At 42.7% G+C, this 26693-nt stretch overlaps 1 protein-coding gene across 2 annotated transcripts in view; it reads left to right on the top strand.

Annotated features, from left to right (window-relative positions):
• The window catches only part of cnot10 (CCR4-NOT transcription complex, subunit 10), a 205329-nt gene extending 181170 nt beyond the window's left edge, over nt 1-24159 (top strand). For both annotated transcript variants that reach the window (XM_034173745.1, XM_034173746.1), the window contains exon 19: nt 23767-24159. In XM_034173745.1, the coding sequence (XP_034029636.1) occupies nt 23767-23864 (98 nt within the window). In that variant the 3' untranslated portion in view covers nt 23865-24159. The remainder of the gene's footprint in view (nt 1-23766) is intronic.
• The last annotated feature ends 2534 nt before the right edge of the window (nt 24160-26693 follow it).

Here is a 26693-nt window from a genome sequence, read left to right as displayed (position 1 = left end):
GTATGACAAGATCGATAAGCCCATCTAAATCCCGCGGTTCATCCTTAGCCACCAGGTGCTCCTTTAGAACCAGTGACAGTCCGTTTACAAAGGCGGCGCGGAGGGCAGTGCTATTCCAGCCTGACCTCGCAGCCGCGATGCGGAAGTCGACTGCATAGGCAGCTGCGCTCCGGCGCCCCTGTCTCATTGACAGCAGCACAGCTGAAGCGGTCTCTCCTCTATTTGGGTGATCAAACACTGTTCTGAACTCCCTCACAAACCCATCATATGTCAGAAGGAGCCGTGAATTTTGCTCCCAGAGCGCTGTAGCCCAAGCGCGTGCCTCACCACGAAGCAGATTTATCACATAAGCTACTTTGCTAGCATCAGTCGCGTACATGACGGGACACTGTGCGAAGACGAGCGAACACTGCATAAGGAAATCCGCGCACGTCTCCACACAGCCTCCGTACGGCTCTGGGGGGCTTATGTATGCTTCCGGGAAAGGTGGGAGGGGTCGTTGAACGACCAGTGGAACGTCACTGTTACGCACAGGGTCGACGGGAGGGAGAGCCGCAGCGGCGCCCGGAGGGCGCGCTTCCACCTGCGCGGCGAGAGCCTCCACCCTGCGGTTCAGGAGGACGTTCTGCTCGGTCATCAAATCCAACCGCGTCGTGAAAGCGGTGAGGATCCGCTGCAACTCACCGATCACCCCTCCTGCGGACGCCTGTGCGCCCTGTTCTTCCATTGGCCGTTCAACAGCCGGTTGACGCCCCTCGGGATCCATGACGCTGGCCGAGATATCCTGTTGGGAAAGTGTAAGTACACGGACCCACAACAGGGGGCGCAAATGAACGGACAATGGAATAGGTCAAATAACAACACTTTACTGTTGCGAACGTGCACAACAAACACAACAGATCACACAATAGATCGAAGGTCAAATTACAAGGTGTCGTGTGGGCAGGCTCGAGGATAGGAGACACCTGTCCAAAGCAGAACCGGAACCACACGATTTCCTCCGCCACCAGACCCCGGGAATACTGGAGCCGCCAAGTCCCGAACTCCCAGGTGGCCACTGCCTCCGCGTGTCGGACCTGGTACTGCTGGCGAGGAACAAAAACACAGTTAAACGTGGGTGCGTCTGCACCCAGCAATCTGCACGGCAGGGAAGCTACCTCCACCTCTCGTTGGAGAAAAAGTCTGTTATCACTCACAAAATCACAAAAAAAAGGCTTTCAATCAAGCTGTCAGGCTGAGGATATTACCTTTCAGGTAGAACGATATCTCGGCAATGAGGTGGAGATGCCGTCTTGCTGATATACCATTGTGGATCTGATGATTGATGACAGCTGTCATCGGTGATAAGCGACAGCTGTCACCCCGGCTGCTCCTGTGAGGCGGCAGCACCCTCTGGTGCCTGGAGCCCGCACTCCAGGCAGGACGCCCTCTGGTGGTGGTGGGCCAGCAGTACCTCCTCTTCAGCGGCCCACACAACAATTATTGGGGCCCGAGTAGGAAAAAGTCCTACAAGGACCCTATTTTATTAGGGCCAGAGTAGGAAAAAGTTCTACGAGGACCCTATTGTAATTGTGCTGTTTATTATTATTATTATTATTATTATTATTACACTCAACAAAAATATAAACGCAACACTTTTGGTTTTGCTCCCATTTTGTATGAGATGAACTCAAAGATCTAAAACTTTTTCCACATACACAATATCACCATTTCCCTCAAATACTGTTCACAAACCAGTCTAAATCTGTGATAGTGAGCACTTCTCCTTTGCTGAGATAATCCATCCCACCTCACAGGTGTGCCATATCAAGATGCTGATTAGACACCATGATTAGTGCACAGGTGTGCCTTAGACTGCCCACAATAAAAAGCCACTCTGAAAAGTGCAGTTTTATCACACAGCACAATGCCACAGATGTCGCAAGATTTGAGGGAGTGTGCAATTGGCATGCTGACAGCAGGAATGTCAACCAGAGCTGTTGCTCGTGTATTGAATGTTCATTTCTCTACCATAAGCCATCTCCAAAAGTGTTTCAGAGAATTTGGCAGTACATCCAACCAGCCTCACAACCGCAGACCACGTGTAACCACACCAGCCCAGGACCTCCACATCCAGCATGTTCACCTCCAAGATCGTCTGAGACCAGCCACTCGGACAGCTGCTGAAAAAATCGGTTTGCATAACCAAAACATTTCTGCACAAACTGTGAGAAACCGTCTCAGGGAAGCTCATCTGCATGCTTGTCGTCCTCATCGGGGTCTCGACCTGACTCCAGTTCGTTGTTGTAACCGACTTGAGTGGGCAAATGCTCACATTCACTGGCGTTTGGCACGTTGGAGAGGTGTTCTCTTCACGGATAAATCCCAGTTCACACTGTTCAGAGCAGATGGCAGACAGCATGTGTGGCATCGTGTGGGTGAGCGGTTTTCTGATGTCAATGTTGTGGATCGAGTGGCCCATGGTGGCGGTGGGGTTATGGTATGGGCAGGCGTCTGTTATGGACGAATAACACAGGTGCATTTTATTGATGGCATTTTTAATGCCCAGAGATACTGTGACGAGATCCTGAGGCCCATTGTTGTGCCATACATCCAAGAACATCACCTCATGTTGCAGCAGGATAATGCACGGCCCCATGTTGCAAGGATCTGTACACAGTTCTTGGAAGCTGAAAATGTCGACATTCCACAGGCCACAATTGACAACCTGATCAATTCTATGCGGAGATGTGTTGCACTGCATGAGGCAAAAATGGTGGTCACACCAGATACTGACTGGTATCCCCCCCCCCCCCCCCCCAATAAAAGAAAACAGCACCTTTCAGAGTGGCCTTTTATTGTGGACAGTCTAAGGCACACCTGTGCACTAATCATGGTGTCTAATCAGCATCTTGATATGGCACACCTGTGAGGTGGGATGGATTATCTCAGCAAAGGAGAAGTGCTCACTATCACAGATTTAGACTGGTTTGTGAACAGTATTTGAGGGAAATGGTGATATTGTGTATGTGGAAAAAGTTTTAGATCTTTGAGTTCATCTCATACAAAATGGGAGCAAAACCAAAAGTGTTTATATTTTTGTTGAGTGTATTATTATTATTACTATCGCTTTTAAAATCCAAATTTTGGCACTTTCCCATGCTCAAAAACTCACCAAACTTTGCAAAGTCGTCCGGCCAGATCCGAAATTTGATATTTTGGGGGTCGCGCACATGGTCGCAGCGAAATAGCGCCCCCTAGAAATTTTCAAAAAACCCTCTGCATAGGGGTTTTTTCGTCCTAGCCTCATCCTAGGGATTTCATCCAATCGTCTTCAAATTTGGTCAACATCGTCATGACCCAATGGTGATCAAACATTTTCAAAAGAATGTAATTAGGTCAAAAGGCGTTCGCTGCTAGGGTTCGTCAAACTTTGTCGAGCTTTTGGGAGCACGCCGTTTCACTTCGAATGGCTGTCACACCCACATACTTCATCGTAGATCCTTCAAACTTGCAGGACATGAGGGCTCCACCCTGAACTTCTGGTGCCCCCCGGTCGTAACAGGAAATGTCCTATTTTTACTTTAACAGGTACTGATGTCACATAGTTAACCCAATCAACTTCATTCCACTTCTAAAACATGCGGAATAAGTTGGTGAATGAAGGCGGTGATCGCCGTGAAGTTACGAGTAACGGCATCCGTGTGGCAGCGTACCGAATATCGCCCCTTCACCATGAAATTACGTTCTTCCTTTTGACGGCTTTAATTTTGTCATATCATCATGAAAATTGATACACAGGTCAAGCACGACAACCTCTCACAATTCATAGGGGTGTTGCCCATGGGCGAGGCAAATTGCCTCAATAGCGCCCCCTTGAAACTTTCAGAAACCCCTCCCCATAGGGGTTTTTTTGGAGTAGGGAGATGAAAATTGGTACACATGTGACTTGCATAGACCTACAAAAAAGTCTCTTGCACCATGGGTCTACTCCAAACAGGAAGTCAGCTATTTTGAATTTTCTTCTCATTTTAGCGTGATTTCCACACGTTGTATTTGAATGAACTCCTCCTAGGGATTTTGTCCAATGCACTTCAAATTTCTTTCACAGCATCCAGAGATGATACTGATCAAACGTTATCGAAAGCTTTTCTCTTATTTGAACGAACTCCTCCTAGGGATTTTGTCCAATGCACTTCAAATTTCTTTCACAGCATCCAGAGATGATACTGATCAAACGTTATCGAAAGCTTTTCTCTATGTCGAAGGGTGTGGCTGCTGTGGTGCCACCATTTTGACCCTTTCGCCAAGGAACATCAAGTCATGATAAGTCCTTCATGCTTAATGAGGGTCAGCCCCTTACCACACCTTGCCCCTCTGGTTGTACACTGAGCGCCCCCTAGTGGATGAACCATCAACATGTCATAACTCCTTCATGCATTGTGTGACTTGCTTGAAATTTGAACTGTGTGATGAGTGGTTGCCCCTGTACGCACATGCCCATATCTGGTCACAAGGGCACGCGCTGGCCTGGGTAGGTGGTCGCGCGGAACGAGGGCCCGTATATGACTGCTTGCAGTCTTAGTTATTATTACTAATTTTGAACGACGCCATTTCTGTTCTAGACCTCTTGCTTTATGCTTGAGGTCACGCAGATAATCATTGAACCGAGGTGACTGTGATTTGGGGGAGCGCGGTTTTAACACAGGTGGTGCAATCATGTCGAGTGTAGTTTTGAGCACTGAGTTTAAACTATCCACAAGTCTGTCTACTGACTGGGTATTTGTCAGATGTGAAGCTAAGACATCAGGCAGTCTAGCTTCGAGTTCAGTCTTAGTTGAGGAGTTGATGCATTGCCGTAAAGATATATAAGGTTGTTGTTGTTATGGCTTTTGCCTTACAATATAAAGCGCCTTGGGGCAACTGTTTGTTGTGATTTGGCGCTATATAAATAAAATTGATTTGATTTGATTTGTTCCACTAAACACGGCAGCGAAACTGTAAACTTAATAAGTGAGTGATCAGACACCACTGATGTAAGAGGCATGATGTCAATATTCGTGACAGCAATACCACGTGCGAGAACCAGATCCAGGCTTTGAGTGGATTTACAGGAATTTACACAAGAATATGTGGCTTTTTTACTACAACCCCTGGCAAAAATTATGGAATCACCGGTCTCGGAGGATGGTCATTCAGTTGTTTAATTTTGTAGAAAAAAAGCAGATCACAGACATGACACAAAACTAAAGTCATTTGAAATGGCAACTTTCTGGCTTTAAGAAACACTATAAGAAATCAGGAAAAAAAATAGTGGCAGTCAGTAACGGTTACTTTTTTAGACCAAGCAGAGGGAAAAAAAATATGGAATCACTCAATTCTGAGGAATAAATTATGGAATCACCCTGTAAATTTTCATCCCCAAAACTAACACCTGCATCAAATCAGATCTGCGCGTTAGTCTGCATCTAAAAAGGAGTGATCACACCTTGGAGAGCTGTTGCACCAAGTGGACTGACATGAATCATGGCTCCAACACGAGAGATTTCAATTGAAACAAAGGAGAGGATTATCAAACTCTTAAAAGAGGGTAAATCATCACGCAGTTTTGCAAAAGATGTTGGTTGTTCACAGTTAGCTGTGTCTAAACTCTGGACCAAAGGTTTGCCAGGGGTTGTATAAGGTATGTTAACGAAGGTATGTCAATCAATAAATAAATTTCTATATAAAATAAAAAATAAATAAATTCAGGTTCAGATTCTTAGAGGTGTTTGGGCTCAGACTGAGATGGATAATTTAAACAAATTTAACATTTTATTGTTGTGCATTATTGAATGAATAATAGTAATCGAGTGGCTTCAGTATTATGGTATGATATTATGATATGATATCTCCTTACCTAGTCTGAAAGCAGTTATGAAGTTATTTATAACATTTTAGTTGAGTTATGATTTTTAATTGCCTTGTCTTTGAGCCCAATCACAAACAAACTAAATAAAGTTTTCATGAAGATTTAGCTATATTTGTAAACTGTTGTGTTGTTATATTGTGTACATGCTCCTACAGGATGCACAACATGCATTCAAAAGCCACATGTTGTGCCAAACTGCATGAGATCACAAGAGAAATTTAACAGCTGTTTCAGGTCCAAATTTAGTCCAAAGAATGCACCACAGGGCACTTGTATTCTCAGAATTTTCTGCGGGGTATCCACCCCAGACACCCCCCCCCCTTAGCTTTCTAAATGCCTTTAGCATTCGGGGTAACTTTTGCTGTCTTGAATATTATAGATGAATCACTTTGCTGTCTTTTTTTTTTCTCCTAAGCATCCATGAGTCAAACCACATCTAAGCTGTGTTTTTACACAAGAAATAATAAAATGCAGTAAACTGTACATTTGTGTCTTTTTTCATGAAAATGTCAGGCCTTTAAAATACTTTCATAGACTCTTGCTGTTATATGTTGTCAGTGGTTGAGACCACACTATCTGTTTGGGCAGACCTCGTAAGCGGACCGTGAGGCACCTCGGGAAGGGAAAATGGGGAACCATCCAAGCTGTCTACAGTAAGGTTGGGACTGTGTTGACTTGAACTGAGGATGTAATGCAGCTCTGGAAGGAACACTTTGAGGAACTCCTGCATCAGACCGGAGCGCCCTCTATAGTATGGGAAGTTGATGGAGTCATGCACGATCGCAGTCACCTTGGTTCAATGATTAAATTTTTTTTTAATTTTTTTTTTATTGAGATTTTACTCCAATACAACTTCAATACATTTCAGGTAGGCATATATATATATATATATATATATATATATATATATACACACACACATACATACATACATATATACACACATACATATATAAAAAACAAAGCAGTTAAACAGCCCAGTTCCATCTCGCAATATCAGATAAATCAATCTCTGGTGTCTACACTCACCAAACGTCAGAATTACTAGAACCATACATTAACAAGATTTAAATAAATAAAAGTTAACCACAGATTGAATGTAGAAAAAAAGGGGCACTGCCAAACCGACACACACACACACACACACACACACACACACACACACACACATAAAAGACATGCAGAACAAAGCTCTCAGACAAAATACACAGGCCGAAAGGTTTTAGGATTACTTGCACTCTTAAAGTCTATTTTAAAGCAATATAAGCCACAATTGGAGGTTTACAACATTTAAGTGCACAATTTTCTTCTTCCACTAAATCCAATCCTTCCACAAATGAAATAAACGGTCCCCAGATTTTCTCAAACAAATCTGATTTCCCTTTCTCCATAAATGTTATTTTTTCCAAAGGTAGAACTTGTAACATCTGTCTAATCCAACATTTAACATTTCGTTTACTCGTTTTTTCCAGCATAATGCAATCACTTTTTTTTTGCATTTAAAAGGCACAAATCTATTAGTATTCTTTCGTTGGGGGTATACCAGTATGTGTGACCCATGGGATATGAACCTAAAATAAAAAGGGAAGGGTTCTTCAAGAGATCTTTTGAAATAATTTTTTCAATTGCCTTTGTAACTTCTTCCCAAAAAGCTTTGATTTTTGGGCATTGCCACATACAGTGAAATAATGTCCCCTTTTCTTCCCTACATTTTATACACCAATCTGGGGTATTACTATCATATTTATTTAATTTAACTGGTATGATATACGTTTGCATTATCCATTTATATTGTAATAACCTTAACCTTGAGTTGATTCTCTGGGTATGAGTTTTATTACAAATATATTTCCATTCTTCTGGTAAAATCTGCTTTCCCAAATCCTCACTCCATACTATCCGTTTATCATCGGAGGTTCTTTGTGCATATGACATTAACAGTTTGTACAGTTCAGATATTGCTCCTTTGCTTACACTGTCCTTAGATATAAGTTCTTCCAATTTTGACACTGGGGGTTTGGTTATAGGGCCCTTTTGACTCGTCCTAATAAAACTCCTAAGTTGAAGATATTTTAAAAAAATTCTTAACTATGTTATATTTACTTTTAAGTTCTTCGAATGACATCATATTATCAGAGTCAGGTGGATACAAGTCTTGAATTTTTCTCAGTCCCGTGGATGCCCATATTTTAAATACAGCATCCGCCCTCCCCGGAGCGAAATTTTGGTTTCCCCATATAGGACTGTACTGAGACAATGTATCCAACTCTTTCATGAATTTTTCACCTCGAACCACACGTGGATCATTTTTCTAACTATTGGATTAGCAGTTTGTTTGGTTAATTTAGACCGTTTATCTGAGTACAAGTACATGCAGAGGGGTAGATTTAAATTTTCAGATTCCATTTCAGTCCATTGTGGGACGTTCCCTTTTTCAAAGTAGAATTGAATTGTACTTAATTGTGCAGCCCAATAATACCAGCTTATGTTTGGACTTTTCAAACCACCCTTGTCAAAAGGTAAATGCAATAATGACAGTCTTATTCTAGCCGGTTATTTTCCCATATAAAACCTCTGAATAATTTATCGATTTTCTGAAAAAAATCCTTGGGAGGGGAAAGAGGAAGATTTTGAAATCGGTACAGTATTTTAGGCAAAATGCTCATTTTTAAGATATTTATTCTACCAATCATAGACAATGGCAAGGGCATCCATCTGTTTATTGCTTGTGTTATTTCTTCAATTAATGGTTCATAATTAATTTCAACCATCAAATCAAGTCTCTGCCCAGTTTGTATTCCCAGATATGCAAGTTGGTCTACCAGTTTAAATGGAGAGGTCCCTGGAAGCAAATGTTCTGTGTTTCCCTTATTAAGCAGAAGAATGGAAGATTTTGTGCCATTGATCTTATACCCAGAGATGTCACTGAATTGACAAATTAAGTTCAGTAAGGCAGGTACAGTTCTGCCAAGGTGTGATAAAAACAAAATAACATCATCTGCATAAAGAGCAAGTTTATGTTCTACTTGTCCAATTTTTATTCCTGCAATTTCTGTGCTTTCCCGCACCGCTATAGCTAGAGGTTCCATTGCTAAAGTAAAAAAAGTGGTGACAAGGGACATCCTTGACGGCATTCTCTTTCAATTGAAATTTGGTCTGATAAGTTTCTATTCATTATAATTTTAGCAGTAGGGTTACTATATAATAATTTTATCCATTGTGTAAAGTTATTTTTATACCCAAATCTTTCCAGAACATGAGAAAGATAGGGCCATTCCACCCTGTCAAAGGCCTTTTCAGCATCTAAAGACAGGAGAACTTCATCTGATGTGTCCTTTAAGCCTTGAACAATGTTAAGGACTCTCCTAACATTATTAAATCCTTGGCGACCAAGTATAAGCCCGTTTTGATCCCTATGTATCACACTGGGTAGTGTATCTTGAATTCTCCTTGCTAATATTTTGGATAGAATTTTGAGGTCTGCATTTAATAGGCTAATTGGTCTCATGTTACTGCATCTGTTACTAGGTTTTCCTGGTTTTGGAAGCAATATTATCAGTGCATCTGTCATAGATTTGGGTAGACTACCTATCTGAAATGCTTCCAGAAACATCTCCATCATTGGCTGAAGTAGTTTAGTTTTAAACATTTTATACAAATCTGCCGGGATCCCATCAGGTCCCGGGGTTTTACCTGCCTTCATGCTATCTATAGCTGCACCTATTTCTTCCAATGTAAAGTCTGTCTCAAGTTGCTCAGCAAGCTCCTGTGAAATAGTAGGGATGTTTAACTTGTCCATAAATACTTGTCGGGCTTGTGGATCCAGTTCAGTTTGAGATTTATACAGGTTGTCATAATAATCTCGAAATTCATTATTTATTTAGATGGGGTCTATTACTGTGTCACTGTTATCATTAATAATTGAAGTGATGGTCCTCGTTTGTAGTTGTTTAATTTGCCAAGCTAAAAGTTTACCAGGTTTTTCCCCTTGCTCATAAAATGTTTGTTTGAGCTTCAGCATGCTTGAAGCTGCTCTCGATGATGATAATTTTTCATATTCTGCTCTCAAGAGCATTAGTTCTTTTCTTACTTCAGAGGTGTTATTTCTAAATACTTTCCCTTGTACAGTTCGTATTTTAGACTCCAGCTCTTGTCTTTTCCGATGTGCTTCTCTGGATTTGAATGTAGTATAACTAATTATGTGCCCTCTTAAATATGCCTTAAAGGCATCCCACCTGACTCCTGCTGATGTTTGTGTAGTGTTGGATCTAAAATAATGATCTATTTCTTCCCCCACATACTTAACAAATTCTTTATCCAGCAACCATATTTGATTTAAAGTCCACCTAGGTGGATCTCTAACTAAATTGGCATCCGTGTATATTAGGCTGCATAAACCATGATTAGATATTAGGATATTTTCATAGTAACAATCCTGTATTTTTGAAATCAATAGTGCAGAAACTATAAAGTAATCAATACATGAATAAGTTTCAAAGGAGAGTGAGTGACACGAGTAAGCAATATCATTGGGTTTCAAATATCTCCAGATATCAAGTAAATCTAATTAATAAAATGGTGAATAGTCAGTCTACTTTTGGTATGAGTGTGGTCAGTTCCTGTAGACCTGTCTCTAAGTGGGTCTAAAGTACAGTTCCAATCCCCTGCTATTATATACTCAACAAAAATATAAATGCAACACTTTTGGTTTTGCTCCCATTTTGTATGAGATGAACTCAAAGATCTAAAACTTTTTCCACATACACAATATCACCATTTCCCTCAAATATTGTTCACAAACCAGTTGAAATCTGTGATAGTGAGCACTTCTCCTTTGCTGAGATAATCCATCCCACCTCACAGGTGTGCCATACCAAGATGCTGATTAGACACCATGATTAGTGCACAGGTGTGCCTTAGATTGCCCACAATAAAAGGCCACTCTGAAAGGTGCAGTTTTGTTTTATTGGGGGGGGGGGGGGGGATACCAGTCAGTATCTGGTTTGACCACCATTTGCCTCATGCAGTGCAACACATCTCCTTCGCATCATCCGTGAAGAGAACACCTCTCCAATGTGCCAAACGCCAGAGAATGTGAGCATTTGCCCACTCAAGTCGGTTACGACGACGAACTGGAGTCAGGTCGAGACCCCGATGAGGACGACGAGCATGCAGCTTCCCTGAGACGTTTCTGACAGTTTATGCAGAAATTCTTTGGTTATGCAAACCGATTGTTTCAGCAGCTGTCCAAGTGGCTGGTCTCAGACGATCTTGGAGGTGAACATGCTGGATGTGGAGGTCCTGGGCTGGTGTGGTTACACGTGGTCTGCGGTTGTGAGGCTGGTTGGATGTACTGCCAAATTCTCTGAAACAACTTTGGAGACGGCTTATGGTAGAGACATGAACATTCAATACACGAGCAACAGCTCTGGTTGACATTCCTGCTGTCAGCATGCCAACTGCACGCTCCCTCAAATCTTGCGACATCTGTGGCATTGTGCTGTGTGATAAAACTGCACCTTTCAGAGTGGCCTTTTATTGTGGACAGTCTAAGGCACACCTGTGCACTAATCATGGTGTCTAATCAGCATCTTGGTATGGCACACCTGTGAGGTGGGATGGATTATCTCAGCAAAGGAGAAGTGCTCAGTATCACAGATTTAGACTGGTTTGTGAACAATATTTGAGAGAAATGGTAATATTGTGTATGTGGAAAAAGTTTTAGATCTTTGAGTTCATCTCATACAAAATGGGAGCAAAACCAAAAGTGTTGCGTTTATATTTTTGTTGAGTGTATATTCTCCTGGAATAGATGCCAGCATAAGAAATAAATTTGTATAAAATTCTGGTTCGTCTGCATTAGGGCCATATACATTTACTAGATTCAAGGTTGTTGACAGCAGCAAGCCTTGAATAATTAAGTATCTACCAAACTTATCCTTAATTACATTAGAGACCTGGTAGGGCACTGATTTGTCAATGAGAATCATCACTCCCCGGGCTTGTGAAGTAAAAGATGCTGCGTAGATTCTTCCTTGCCATCTTCTACCAATTTTTGTATTGTCCTCTGACAGGGTGTGAGTCTCTTGTAGAAATACAATATTGTTTTATGTAACCCTCTGCAATTCCAGGAAGAGAATTTAATTTCTACCTTCTGTGGCATTTAAGGTGAAGTGAAATTCCTTTAGCATAAGTAAAATGTCTGAGAGCCTTAACACACTTAAACATTAGAACATAGTTTGAACATAATGAACCAAATTGAACAAACAGCCCCATTTACCCAATTTAATGGGAAACCCCCCCTTACTTATTGTTTTCCGGTTAGGACACGGACAGATCTCCAGATCAGTCCACCAAGCTTTAAAGTCGTTACGAAATAAGAGTAAAACACAAAAAAATAATGAATTATTTGTTTCTCCTGCTCCACGTTTCTCATCCATCAAAACACTGCTGAATAATATATTTTACTGTACAGATCTCACATTATTTGACACAAGCAAGTGAAAGAAAAAACTCTTGGGGTAGAAAAAGAAAGAAAGAATCCCTCTCCAAAAAAGCTTTAACCTGAGGGCATCACTTCAGTTTTGCATTATATGCTGATTATTTTAGGATATATTTTCTGAACTTAATTGAACTAGAAAGTGCAAATTTAAGGAGTCCATGTGCCTTAGTCTCAAAACATAAAGAAAATTCACTGAAGTGTTTGAGTGTAATTTTAAAAAAACTATAATAATAAACTGAGGGCCTCACTTGAGTCTTGCCTTATATGCTGATTGTTTTAGGATGTCTTTTCTAAACTTAATTTAACCTCGAAGTGCAGATTTAGGGAGTCCATGTTCTCATCCTTAATCTCAAAAACATAAAGAAAATTGACTGAAGTGTTTGAGTGTAATTTAAGAAAAAAAACACAAAAAAATAATAAACTGAGGAAAACACTTAAGTCTTACATCGTATGATGATTGTATAAGGATGATTTCTGAACCTAATTTGACTTAAAAATGAAAGTTTAAGGAGTCTTTCTCGTCTCAGTCTTTATCTCAAAAACACAGACAAGATTTTTTTTTTCTTCCCCTTTCCCCCCCCTCCTTCACTGAAGTGTTTATGTGTGTGTCCATACACACTCCAGCACCATTATTCAGTATTTATTCATCCAGTTTCCTCCTTTATCTTGTTTATGAAGTCTTGGACCTCAGTCGGACTCTTGAATGTGTGTGTTTTTTCCCTGTATGTTACCATCAGTTTAGCTGGAGGGACGAAGCCGTGTTTCAGTCCCAGGTTCCGAAGCTGCTGACGGACTGTGTTGTACTGCCTCCGTTGTTTGTGAACCTCCGTTGCGAGATTGTTATAAAATCGCACATGTTGGTTTTTGTAAAGGATATCCTTTTTAGCGATCGCCGCTTTGATCACAGTCATTTTGTGCTTGTAATTCACAAACCTCATAATCAAAGTCCGTGATGGTGCCTCGTTGCCTCTCCACGGCCCGACCCGGTGCGCGCTCTCCATCACTAATGGGCTCCGCAGGGGGGACATGTCCAACACCTCCAGTATCCAGGATTCCAAAAACGAACACGGGTCCGGGCCTTCAGCGCCTTCGGGGAGTCCCACCAGCCTCAGGTTATTCAGTCGCGTCCTGGTCTCCAAGTCAATCATTTTCTCCTCCAGCACTTTATTTCTCTCCATCAGCATTTGAACCGTGCCCCGAAACTCACCGTGCTCGTCCTCCACAGTTGATACACATATCTCTGCTTGTGTTATCCGTTCAGTACAGTCTTCCAAATCTTTCTTAGTTTCCTCGACGGCGGCCAGGATCCCATCTAACCTCATCGAGAAATCACATTTTAGGTTGCTTATCGCGTCACAATTTCTTCTTTAGCCCCGGTGAGTTCACTGTTATTTTGGGTCGGCACGTCAGAGTTACTGCTCGCCTCGGGGTTAACATTAGCTTCTCTGCTAGCTTTATGCTTCATGCTATGCGTTCCAAAATCAGTCAGCTTCACCTGCGCCTGTATTTTACCGTTTTCCTCGTTCGGTTTTGTTTGCCTTGGCATCGTCGTTTATACTGAAAAAATTCCTGCACTTTCAGGACCAATTATGGTGTTATATCTCAGGCTTTACCCAGGATTTCGGTGGAGCGTAGAAAAGCGTGACTCAGTAGCATGCGGCCATAACCGGAAGTCCTCATTGGTTTAATTTAATTTAATTTAATTAGCTTATAATGGGCCAAATCACAGCAAAAGCCGTCTCAAGGCACCTTACATAAAACTGAATAAATAATTAAAAATGAATAAAAATTCAAATACATAAATAAAAAGAGAAGTAAAAGAATAAAACAAATAAAAATAAAAACTATCAATAAGAAAGAGAATAAAAATAGGTTTTGAGTCTTGACTTAAAAATGTCCACAGACTCAGACTGCCTCACAGTCGCAGGAAGACTGTTCCACAGGTTGGGTGCACGATACAAAAAGGCTCTTTGACCTGCTCACTTCTTCTTCACCCTGGGAACACAGAGAAGTCCCGTATCCTGCGACCGCAAAGCCCGGGCCGGCACGTAGAGTTCCACCAGATCAGCCAGATAAGATGGTGCCAGTCCATGAACAACCTTATAAGTCAATAACAAAACCTTAAAATCTACTGTCACAGAGACAGGGAGCCAGTGTAAAGATGCCAAAATGGGTGTGATATGTTCAGACCTTCTGCTACGTGTCAGAAGTCTGGCGGCAGCGTTCTGAACCAGCTGAAGACCCCTAATGCTGGACTGTGGTAACCCTGAAAATAGAACATTACAATAATCTAGTCGAGAAGAAACAAAACCATGAATCAGGGTCTCAGCATCAGCCTTGGACAGGATGGGGCAGATCCTCGCTATATTTCTCAGATGGAAAAAAGCAGTCCTAGTAACATCCCTGATGTGGAGGTCAAAAGACAGCGTGGGATCAAAAATTACCCCAAGGTTCCTCATTATGTCAGTATGATGTATGACACAGGAACCCAGGCTGAGCACCAGCTGGTCAAACTGATGCCGATGTGTCGCTGGACCAAGAACCATCATTTCAGGCTTATCAAAGTTTAAAAGTAGGAAGTTACTAGACATCCAACTTCTCACTGATAGAAGACAATCCTCCAGGGATTTTATGGGAGTGAGATTTCCCGCAGTTATCGGCATGTACAACTGAGTATCATCAGCATAACAATGAAAGGCAATCCCAAAACGCCGCAGTATACGCCCAAGGGGTGCCACATACAGGGAGAAAAGTAAGGGGCCTAAAACAGATCCCTGTGGAACCCCAAATCTCATGTCAGCAAGGTCAGAGGTAGTGCCATTATACAAGACACACTGAGAATGACTGGACAGATATGACGTCAATCAGGCAAGGGCACTTCCAGTAATCCCAAAAAAATTCTCCAACCTATTGCGCAAAATATGATGATTCACGGTATCAAACGCAGCACTGAGATCTAACAACACCAAAACCGTAGTGGTGTCTGAGTCCGTTACTCGCAGAAGATCATTCACAACTTTAGTGAGCGCTGTCTCTGTGGAGTGATATTTCCTAAAAGCAGACTGCAGCGGCTCAAAAATCATTCTCAGTAAGGTGGTCTATGAGCTGCCGTGAAACCACCTTTTCTAAAATTTTGGAACAGAATGATAGATTTGATATCGGCCTGTAATTTTTCAATACACTAGGGTCAAGATTAGATTTCTTAAGTAATGGTTTAATCACTGCTTATTTAAAACATTTCGGAACAGATCCAGAGGTTAATGACAGATTAATAATTTCCAGCACAGTTGGCCCAAGAGTGGGCCACAGGTCCTTAAACAATTTTGTTGGTATGGGATCAAATAAACAGGTTGTGCTTTTTGTAGACGCCACAAGTTTCGTCAGCACGCCCAATGAAATACTATTAAATTCTGTCAATCTAGGTAACACCTCAATGGTAGTGCCCACCTCCATAGCAGGTTTTAATGGCTGGGCCTCTAACCTTAGTGACATGAAATTTGGGGTTCCTCAGGGGTCTGTCTTAGGCCCCCTGCTTTTCTCCCTTTATATAGCACCCCTTGGGCACATATTGTGGCGTTTTGGGATTACCTTTCACTGCTATGCAGATGATACTCAATTATATATATGCCGATAACTGCTGGTAATCTCGTTCACATAAAATCCTTAGAAGATTGCCTTGCAGCAGTGAGAATTTGGATGTCTAGAAACTTCCTACTTTTAAACTCTGAAAAGACTGAAATGATGGTTCTTGGTCCAGTGAGACATCGGCATCAATTAGACCAGTTAACACTCAGCCTAGGCTCGTGTGTCATACATCACACTGACAAAGTGAGGAACCTTGGGGTAATTTTTGATCCTTCTTTGTCCTTTGGCCTCCACATTAGAAATATTACTAGGATTGCTTTCTTCCCCCTGCGAAATATAGCGAAGATTCGTCCCATCCTGTCTACTAGCTATCGTATAAAACTAACCGGCAGTTTTATAAAAAAAAAAACTATATGGATTTGATTGACATGCGATTACACCAATCATGCTTGAACCCTCGTGCACATGCGTGAGTTTTTTCACGCGTGTCGGTGTCATTTCCCTGTGGGCAGGCCTTGAGTGAGATGTGGTCCCGCCCTCTCGGCTGAATTCCTTTGTTTCACACGCTGCTCCAGACGGCGCGCGTTGCTTTATCAAAAATTTTTCTGGATCTGTGAGGAATATCCGAGTGGATACTATTTGAGAAATTAAGCTGGTTTTCGGTGAAAAGTTTAACGGCCGATGAGAGATTATGGGGTGTTTCTGTCGGTGTAAGGACTTCCCACGGACCGGGACGTCCTGCAGCGCTTCCAGGCGCCGTCCTCGGCCTGTTTCGACCTGAAAACATCCTAATTTAAGGCTTAATTTACCCAGGACGTCGTGAGAGAACAGAAAAGATTCAGAAGAGGCCGGCATGAGGAATTTATGCGGACATTCCACTGTTTAAGGACATTTTTTAATGACAGACGTGCGCGCAAATGACTCGGCGAATCTGTGTGCGCCGCGACAGGAAAAACACCTCCGTGTTGAAAACCATTTGTAAAATTCAGGCGGCTTTTGATGGCTTTCAACAAGTGAGTAACTGAGAAATTGTTTAACAGCTTGGGCATGTTCCAACTTGCCCGTTAAGGTTTCCAACGGAGGTGTTTTTCCTGTCGCGACCCCCCGCGGTCGGGTCCGGCCCGACATGCGACTCTGCCCGCACGTTCTTTCATTACAAAATGTCCGTTAACAATGGAATGTCCGAATAAACTCCTCATGCCAACTTCTTCTGAAAGTTCTCTGTTCTCTGACGACTTACTGGGTTAACAGAGCCTGAAATGTGGAAGTTTTCAACTTGAAACGGCGAGACGCTGCCGCCTCGAAGCGCAGATCGCCGTCAGGCGCCGTGGGCCGCCCTTAAAGCGACAGTTACAGAGCAAAATCTCTCATCAGCCGTTAAAATTTTTACCGAAAACCAGCTGAATTTATCAAATGGTGTCCACGCAGTTGTGCCTTACAGTTATGAAAAAATTTTGATCAAACAAAGCAGCAGTCTCTGAGCCATTCGTAAACAATGAAAAAAATCGACGAGAGGGTGGGCGGCTCCTCACTCAAAGACTGCCCACAGGCGAATGAAGTAACCGACAGGCATGAAAAAACTCTTGCATGCCCACGAGGGTTCAAGCATGTCTGATGTAATCACACGTGATTCAAATCCATATGATTTTTGAAAAAAATAATAAGGTCGGATACTTTTCTAATAGACCTCGTATGGTTGATGCTGAGACCCTGATCCATGCGTTCATCTCTTCTAGATTGGACTACTGCAATGTTCTATTTTCTGGTTTACCGCAGTCCAGTATTAGGGCTCTCCAATTGGTTCAAAATGCTGCAGCCAAACTTTTGACACAAAGCAGAAAGTTCGACCACATTACACCCATTTTGGCGTCTCTTCACTGGCTTCCTGTCCCAATGAGATCAGGTTCTGCTACTAACCTATGAAATTATTCATGGACTGGCACCTCCCTACCTAGCTGACCTAATTAAACCTTACGTACCGGCCCGGGCTTTACGTTCTCAGGGTGCAGGACTACTTTGTGTCTCTAGGGTGAATAAGAAGTCTGCGGGTCACAGAGCTTTCTCTTATCGTGCCCCTGTTCTGTGGAATGGTCTCCCTGCGTCAATAAAACAATCAGATTCTGTTGAGACTTTCAAATCCAGACTTAAGACACACTTATTTTCCCTTTCATATGGCTAGCATACTGGTACAGTTTTGTTTTACGCTTTTTACTCTTTTAATTCGTGTTATTAGTAATTGGAGCGGGCCGCGGCCTCAACTTCACCTAAATTCTGGGTCTTTTAGTGAAGCTTAGGGCTAGTGGCCGGCGATCACCTTAGTATTTCTTCTGTTTTTCTTGTTGATTAATGCTGGCCAATTATACAATATTTTTTTTGTCTTTCTGATGCCTGTTTAAGGTGCAGCTCCATCCAGAGATGGGAGTTGTGTTTGTGTTGGCGACCCTCCTGTCCTGTGCACCAACAGCAATTCTTGTATATTTGTCCGTGAATTGTTCTCTGAATTATTTCTGTAATTTATGTTTGTAGCATGGCCCAAGCAGAGGGTCACCCCTTTGAGTCTGGTCTGCTTGAGGTTTCTTCCTCAGAGGGAGTTTTTCCTTACCACCATTGCTCTGGGGGTTAGTAAGGTTAGACCTTACCTGTGTGAAGCGCCTTGAGGCAACTTTGTTGTGATTTGGCGCTATATAAAGGAAAATAAATTGAAATTGAATTGAAATGGAGGTTTTTCATAAATTTTCCTGGTGAAAGTCACTGAGGTAGTCAAACAACTGCGCAGTGGCAAGGCCCCGGGGTTGATGAGATCCGTCCAGAAATGCTGAAGGCTCTGGATGTGGAGGGATTGTCTTGGATGAGATGTCTCTTCAACATTGCGTTGAGGTCTGGGACAGTGCCTAAGGAGTGGCAAACTGGGGTGGTGGTCCCCATATTTAAAGGGGGACCAGAGAGTCTGTGCCAACTACAGGGGCATCACACTATTCAGCCTCCCTGGTAAAGTTTACTTCAGGGTGCTGGAAAGGAGGGTTCGGCTGATCGTCGAACCTCGGATTGAAGAGGATCAATGCGGGTTCCGTCCTGGTTGTGGAACTCTTTACTCTCACAAGGATCCTGGAGGGTGCCTGGGAGTATGCCCACCCAGTCTACATGTGTTTTGTTGACTTGGAGAAGGTGTATGATCAGGTACTCCGGGAGATACTGTGGGAGGTGCTGCAGGAGTATGGAGTGAGGGGGTCCCTTCTCAGGGCCATCCAATCTCTGTACTTGCAAAGCGAGAGCTGTGTTCAGGTGCTCGGTAGTAAGTTGGACTCCTTTCCGTTGGAGAGAATATATCTTCACCTGGCCTGGGAATGCCTTGGGATCCCCCAGTCAGAGGTGGTCAGTGTGGCACGAGAAAGGGAAGTCTGGGGTCCCCTGCTGCAGCTGTTTAACCCCTGCGACCTGAACCCGGAAAAGCGGTTGAATATGAGTGAGTGAGTGATGAGTGGTTGAGATAGTTTCTGTAGGCATCTAAAAATGCTCATAATTGGGTGAAACCTGATGGAAATCTCTTTGTGGTATGTCAGTGATGTACGTATGTGCAAAATAAAACAAAACACTACTCCATGTATGTTTTTGATTTGTTCATCTGCTATATGATATATTTAACTGAAATGTCTGATCCAGACAACCAATGATTTATAAAGGAAAATCATGAAAATTTTCAGGGGTGCCCAATCCTTTGCATACAACCGTATATATACAGCACAGAATCACAACAGAAGTCACCGCTTGGTTAAACCAAACAATGACTTCTGTTGTGACCTGGTAACCACTCTATGCTAACAGACACTGGTAAGGAAGAACTCCCTCACAGGAACAAACCTCAAACAGACTAGACATGATGACTCCTTTGTTCATATGAACATGGATGCTGGTAGGATGGATGCTGGTGTTGCACCCTGCATGCCAATTAAAAAATATAATGCAATGCTAAAATACCCTCAAATGTATGAGCATAAAAAATAAGACATTGTGGCCTTTGTACCTCTTAAAATAGGTCAAGCTTAGCCATCTTTGAACTAGTCCAAGGTCTGTGTCCCAAAAATTCTCCCTGTGACCCTGGTAGCAATAGGACTGGATTTATATTGAGCACAGACAGTCGACAGAGAGACGGCCTTCACTTCAATACCCGATGGCCATATTTTAGCCTCGGGTAATATGATCATGGCTGACGTTCACCCCACATTTTTACATTAACAGCCAAGTGAATGTGGCTCAACATTCATGTGTCCATGTTCACTGCCCCTCCCTGTCATGTTCACTGTCCCTCCCTTCTATGTTCCATGTTCATGGTAAGTGGAGTTGATTCCAGAAAGCTCTATTTTGGTCTCATCTGACCACATGACCTTCTCCCATGCCTCCTCTGGCTCATCCAGATGGTCACTGGTGAACTTCAAACGGGCCTGGACATGTGCTGGCTTGAGCAGGGGGACCTTGCTGCCCTGCAGGATTTTAAACCATGACATCATCATGTGTTACTAATGTAATCTTTGTGACTGTGGTCCCAGCTCTCTTCAGGTCATTGACCAGGTCCTCCTGTGTAGTTCTGAACTTTCTCAGAATCATCCTTACCCCACAAAGTGAGATCTTGCATGGAATCCCAGACCGACGGAGACTGACAGTCATCTTTGTGTGTCTAACACTTTCTAATAAATAATCATAACAGTTGTTGTTATGTGTCGGACGCAGCCCGGAGAACCGACCAGCGTTTGAAGGACCCAGTATAAAATAAGCAGAGCACGGTACAAAGGATAACAGAGTTTAATGAACATAACAGTGATGTGAAAAAATATAAAAGTGCGCGGTCTGGTCAGCAGCGCCAACGGTCCGGAGCCAGAACCAATTCGGACCCAAGGACCCCGCCGACACCCCCCAGGTGGCCGCGACAAACCGAGTCTGTGAAAGAAGGAATCATTATGTGAGTCCACACTCAACACACAGAGAGAACGCTCAAAGGTGCACAAACAGCAAACACTTCCTGGCTTAATTACTAATCAGCTTCCCACCCTGCAGGCAATGGAACATCCAGTTCACAAAACTCCACTGCAGTGGAAGCTGATTACACGACCAACATACAGCTCAATATAATAAGGTGTGAGGGACACCACATTTACTGACTGTATAAATGTTAGTCACAAAATCTAACGTACCTCAGGAAGTGTGCTGACGAGCGTGAGACCTCACCCTCTCCTCTTTCACAGACCATGCATCAAACCTGGACGTTCTCTGCATCCACTGATGATGAGATGGCTCCCGAGACGACGATCTCACCCGTCTGGTCACAAGGTCGAGTCTCTGGCAAATACACACTGTGTACTCCAGTCTTAAATGCCACCATGTTCCAATCCATGTAGATGCACCACAGCTGTGAGTCCTGATGAGCCGCAGGTGATCAGCCTCAGGTGATCAGGGTGAGGTCCTGATAAACTCAGCTACACAGCCACTCAGTCCCAAATGCAAGCCACCTGGAAGGAAAAACAAAAGACAGGACAAAAGACAGAAACAAAAAGGCAGCCAGGCCCCCCCAGCCATACAACAGTTGTCTTCTACCAAGCTGCTTGCCTGTTGTCCTGTAGTCCATCCCAGCCTTGTGCAGGTCTACAGTTTTGTCCCTGGTGTCCTTAGACAGCTCTTTGTTCTTGGCTATCTTGGACAGGTTGGAGTGTGATTGATTGAGTGTGTGAACAGGTGTCTTTTATACAGGTAACAAGTTCAAACAGGTGCAATTAATACAGGTAAAGAGTGCAGAATAAGAGGGCTTCTTAAAGAAAAATTAACAGGTCTGTGTGAGCCAGAATTCTTGCTGGTTGGTAGGTGTTAAAATACTTATTTGCAGCAGTAACATACAAATAAATTATTAAAAAATCATACATTGTGATTTCCGGATTTTTTTTTTTTTGATTATGTCTCTCACAGTGGACATGCACCTAAGATGAAAATTTCTGACCCCTCCATGATTTCTAAGTGGGAGAACTTGCAAAACCGCAGGGTGTTCAAATATTATTTATTATATTATTATAATATTTATTTTCCTCACTGTATGTTCCATGTTCGCTGTCCCTCCCTGTCCATGTTCATTGTCCCTCCCTATGTTTCTTGTCCCCTCCCTGTCTGTTACATGTTCAGTGTCCCTCCCTGTCCATGTTCATTGTCCCTCCCTATGTTTCTTGTCCCCTCCCTGTCTGTTACATGTTCAGTGTCCCTCCCTGTCCATGTTCACTGTCCCTCCCTGTCCGTGTTCCATGCTCGTGTTCACTGTCCCTCCCTGTCCATGTTCCCTGTCTGTGTTTCCTGCCCGTGTTCACTGTCTCTCCCTGTCCATGTTCCCTGTCCATGTTTCCTGCCCGTGTTCACTGTCCCTCCCTGTCCGTGTTTCATGCTCGTGTTCACTGTCCCTCCCTGTCCGTGTTCCATGCTCGTGTTCACTGTCCCTCCCTGTCCGTGTTCACTGTCCCTCCCTGTTCATGTTCACTGTCCCTTTGTGTCCATGTTCCCTGTCTATGTTCACTGCATCTGCCTGCCCCTGAACAGGCTCAGGTCAGTCTGGTTGCAAAATATCAGACTGCCTGGACATTTGTGTTTCAACAGCAGATTCACCGGCAGGACTTTTCCTTTGCCCAGAATTTAACTCATAATGTCATGCATGGAGTCCAAGGAGAGCTGAACAGACCTCTGGGGAGTGTTTAGCCACAACTCTCACTACATCAGCGCACCGTTTCGTGCTCTAAAAAGTTTTCAAACCATACATGTGATGTACAAGATAAAGAAGATACAAGTATCTGAACTCTGCTGCTGTTGTGTCAGAATAGAAATGTGGATAAATGTGGTGGAGGCTGTGGATTTCTGCAAGTATCTCGGGCTGTGGCTGAACCGCAAACTGGACTGGACAACCCACACCAACCACCTGTACAGGAAGGGACAGAGCAGGCTGGACTTACTGAGGAGGGTTCATTTGTTTAACATTTGGAGGAAGCTCCTGTGGATGTTCTACCAGTCTGTGGTAGCTAGTGTCATCTTTTACACCGTGGTGGGCTGTGGGGGATATGCGACTCTCACTGGACAAACTGCTGGACATTATTATACAATGCCAGTCACCCTCTGCACACCGTCATCAGCAACCAGAGGAGCCTCTTCAGCCACAGACTGCTCCTTCCCAAGTGCAGGACCAACAGACTGAAAAACTCCTTTGTCCCTCAGGGGGAGGAGGAGTAACAGGAAGACAGAGGATGGGAAGGAGAGGAACAGTAGTAGCCAGTAAACCAGTAGCGAGCAGTATTTCTGGTATTTATATTTATATTTGTAAACTGTTTTTACTTTCACTCTGTGTGCTTCTTACCTATGTGCTGCTATACAATGCTGCTGGAACCTCCATGTCCCAGAGGGAGTCTTCCCAAGGGATCAAAGTTCTATCTAATCTAATTTGCATTTTGCATCCTCAGAAATTTCAGTCTTTTTTTTCTGAGTCCTTGGGGCCATCTGCTGAAAACACGGACAAAGAAGTTAGACAGGAGTCTCAGTGCGTATTTTGATCACGACTGATGTCACCCCACATTTGTATAGTAACAGCTGAGTGGCTGAATGAGTACAAATTCATGCTTGAAGGAGAAAAAAAAATTTGATTCAGTATTTTATTTAATGATTTGTTGAATTTAATCAGAATGTTATCCACCCACCTGAATGCATGCAGACGATCTGTACATCTCTCGTCAGCAGAGGTCAGAACGTTGTCTGAGTCAGCTCTTTCTTTTTCTAGGAAACACCCAGGTGGCACTGCAGATCATCAAACGGAACCAGCTGCTGCCCGCATCAGTCCAGAAGGTTTCCCCAGAATCCTGCAGGAAACTCATCTAGTTCACAGGAACATGTGCAGCGCAGTGAGGCTCATGCAGGTTTTGTTGTGGGCAGTTCTGTAATGCTGTTTGGGGCAGCAGACCTGAAGAAGAGGGACAATGTTTTCCTGTTCCAATGCAGAGGTTTTCATCAGAGAAATGCACTGAGGAATGAGGACGTGTGGTTTGAGTCTTTATTTCCCGCGGACTATTTTCACAGGAAAGTGTTTGTTGCGACGTGTTGAATGACTTATTTTGTGGGGATCAGTGAAAATGTATTTTTTCCATTTATTTCATTAAATGTTAATGAATTCTGAGGATCTTTGTCTACATTCCTGATGTCACGTTCACCTTAGCGTAGTTGTGTCGAGTTCATCCATGCAAGCTGGATGTCAACAACTCCAAAATGGTAAACACTGTCATGTGGTCGCTCATTGCATGGAAAGAGCACATAATGAAGATGAACACATTAGCATTTGGTTAACACCCTACCGCAAATCTACAGTAGTGTTCAGAATAATAGTAGTGCTATGTGACTAAAAAGATTAATCCAGGTTTTGAGTATATTTCTTATTGTTACATGGGAAACAAGGTACCAGTAGATTCAGTAGATTCTCACAAATCCAACAAGACCAAGCATTCATGATATGCACACTCTTAAGGCTATGAAATTGGGCTATTAGTAAAAAAAAAAAGTAGAAAAGGGGGTGTTCACAATAATAGTAGTGTGGCATTCAGTCTGTGAGTTCGACAGTTTTGTGTAACAAACAGGTGTGAATCAGGTGTCCCCTATTTAAGGATGAAGCCAGCACCTGTTGAACATGATTTTCTCTTTGAAAGCCTGAGGAAAATGGGACGTTTAAGACATTTTTCAGAAGAACAGCGTAGTTTGATTAAAAAGTTCATTGGAGAGGGGAAAACTTATACGCAGGTGCAAAAAAATATAGGCTGTTCATCTACAATGATCTCCAGTGCTTTAAAATGGACAAAAAAAAAAAACAGATGCGTGGAAGAAAATGGATAGAAGAATAACCCATTGGTCAGCTCCAGGATGATCAAAGACAGGCTGGAGTTACCTGTAAGATGTGAAGAAATCATAAAAAACTGTGGTTATACAACTAAATAGTAGTTTAGTGATTCACAGGATTGCTAAAAAAGCAGTTTGAAAACTGTTTTGAGTTTGTAGCGTCAACAGCAGATGCTACTATTATTGTGAACACCACTTTTCTAATTTTCTTTTTTTTACTAATAGCCCAATTTCATAGCCTTAAGAGTGTGCATATCATGAATGCTTGGTCTTGTTGGATTTGTGAGAATCTACTGAATCTACTGGTACCTTGTTTCCCATGTAACAATAAGAAATATACTCAAAACATGGATTAATCTTTTTAGTCACATAGCACTACTATTATTCTGAACACTACTGTATGTGAACCCTACAATGTGCTACTTACAACTAGGGATGTCCCGATCAGGTTTTTTTGGCCCCGACCCGATTCCAAGTCATCTGATTTTGAGTATCTGCCGATACCGAGTCCCGATCAAATACTTAAAAAAACTGAATGAACAATGAACAAATGCTAAATATATAATAATTTCATTTTAATTACCTTATTTTATTATCACTTAAACAGTGTACTTCTCCTTGAGGTAGCTTGAACAAGCAAGTAATAATCTACCAGACTTAAAAAAATGTACAAATTTCCACGTTATTTTATTTGTCTAAAAATAAATGTCAAAGGTTCCTTATGTTAAACAAGAAATTATCTAATCTGAAATAACAGGTGGTTTTAATTTATACTGTAGATGAAAGGTTTTTAAAGAACCATTTATTGATTTAGCTATTTTAATTACAAGTGTTCTAAACTTTTTTTAAACAGTAATCAGAAATTTTGAGGTAACAAACAACAACAACAAAAAACATTTCCAAGGATTTTTCTTCAGACGTGGTTTCTTCACTGGTCTGTGGTTCAAATCCCTGCCTGACTGGAAAATCACTAAGGGCCCTTGGGCAAGGTCTTTAATCCCCTATTGCTCCCGGTGTGTAGTGAGCGCCTTGTATGGCAGCACCCTAACATCGGGGTGAATGTGAGGCATAATTGTAAAGCGCTTTGAGCGTCTGATGCAGATGGAAAAGCGCTATATAAATGCAGTCCATTTACCATTTGTACAGATCAGTGGTTTCTGCCACTAGTCTTCCGTGTTTTGGCCCAGTGCGTCGTTCCTATTGGACAGCGCGAAGCTACGTCACAGCTCAGCGTCGAAAGTTCAAAAGTCAACTTGAAAAGGAAAATAAAAAAAAAAACTTACATTTGCGTTCTGACAGTCCTCAGTGTCCCTCTGATGCTTTATCAGTGTTCAACAAGTTCAGAGCAGCGCAGTGAACGTGAATGAAGATGGAAGCTCTTTAAGACACGCTCCTAAATGTGATGAGTGCGCACGTCGCTCGTGTGCACACCATCTCTCGCTCCGTTTTGCAGACAAACGATCACATTTTTTTCTTTTTGTTAATCAGACTGATCGTCGTCCTGAGGATTTGGTCAGCACCGGGTCCTGCTGCGCACGGAAGGATGACTGAGCAAGAGTTTCGGTGGGAAAGTGTCCATCATGCCCAGTGTTTCTTTTTATTCACCTCTTTTTGCTCTGTATGCACCACTCTGCTTTTAATCATTAGTGATTGATCTCTGCTCTCTTCCACAGCATGTCTTTTTCCTGATTCTCTCCCCTCAGCCCCAACCAGTCCCAGCAGAAGACTGCCCCTCCCTGAGCCTGGTTCTGCTGGAGGTTTCTTCCTGTTAAAAGGGAGTTTTTCCTTCCCACTGTCGCCAAGTGCTTGCTCATAAGGGGTCGT

This window comes from Thalassophryne amazonica, chromosome 7, assembly GCF_902500255.1.
Source record: "Thalassophryne amazonica chromosome 7, fThaAma1.1, whole genome shotgun sequence".
Classification (NCBI taxonomy): domain Eukaryota; kingdom Metazoa; phylum Chordata; class Actinopteri; order Batrachoidiformes; family Batrachoididae; genus Thalassophryne; species Thalassophryne amazonica.
Note: the sequence above shows the minus strand (reverse complement) of the source record. Positions and strands in the feature narration are given on the sequence as shown.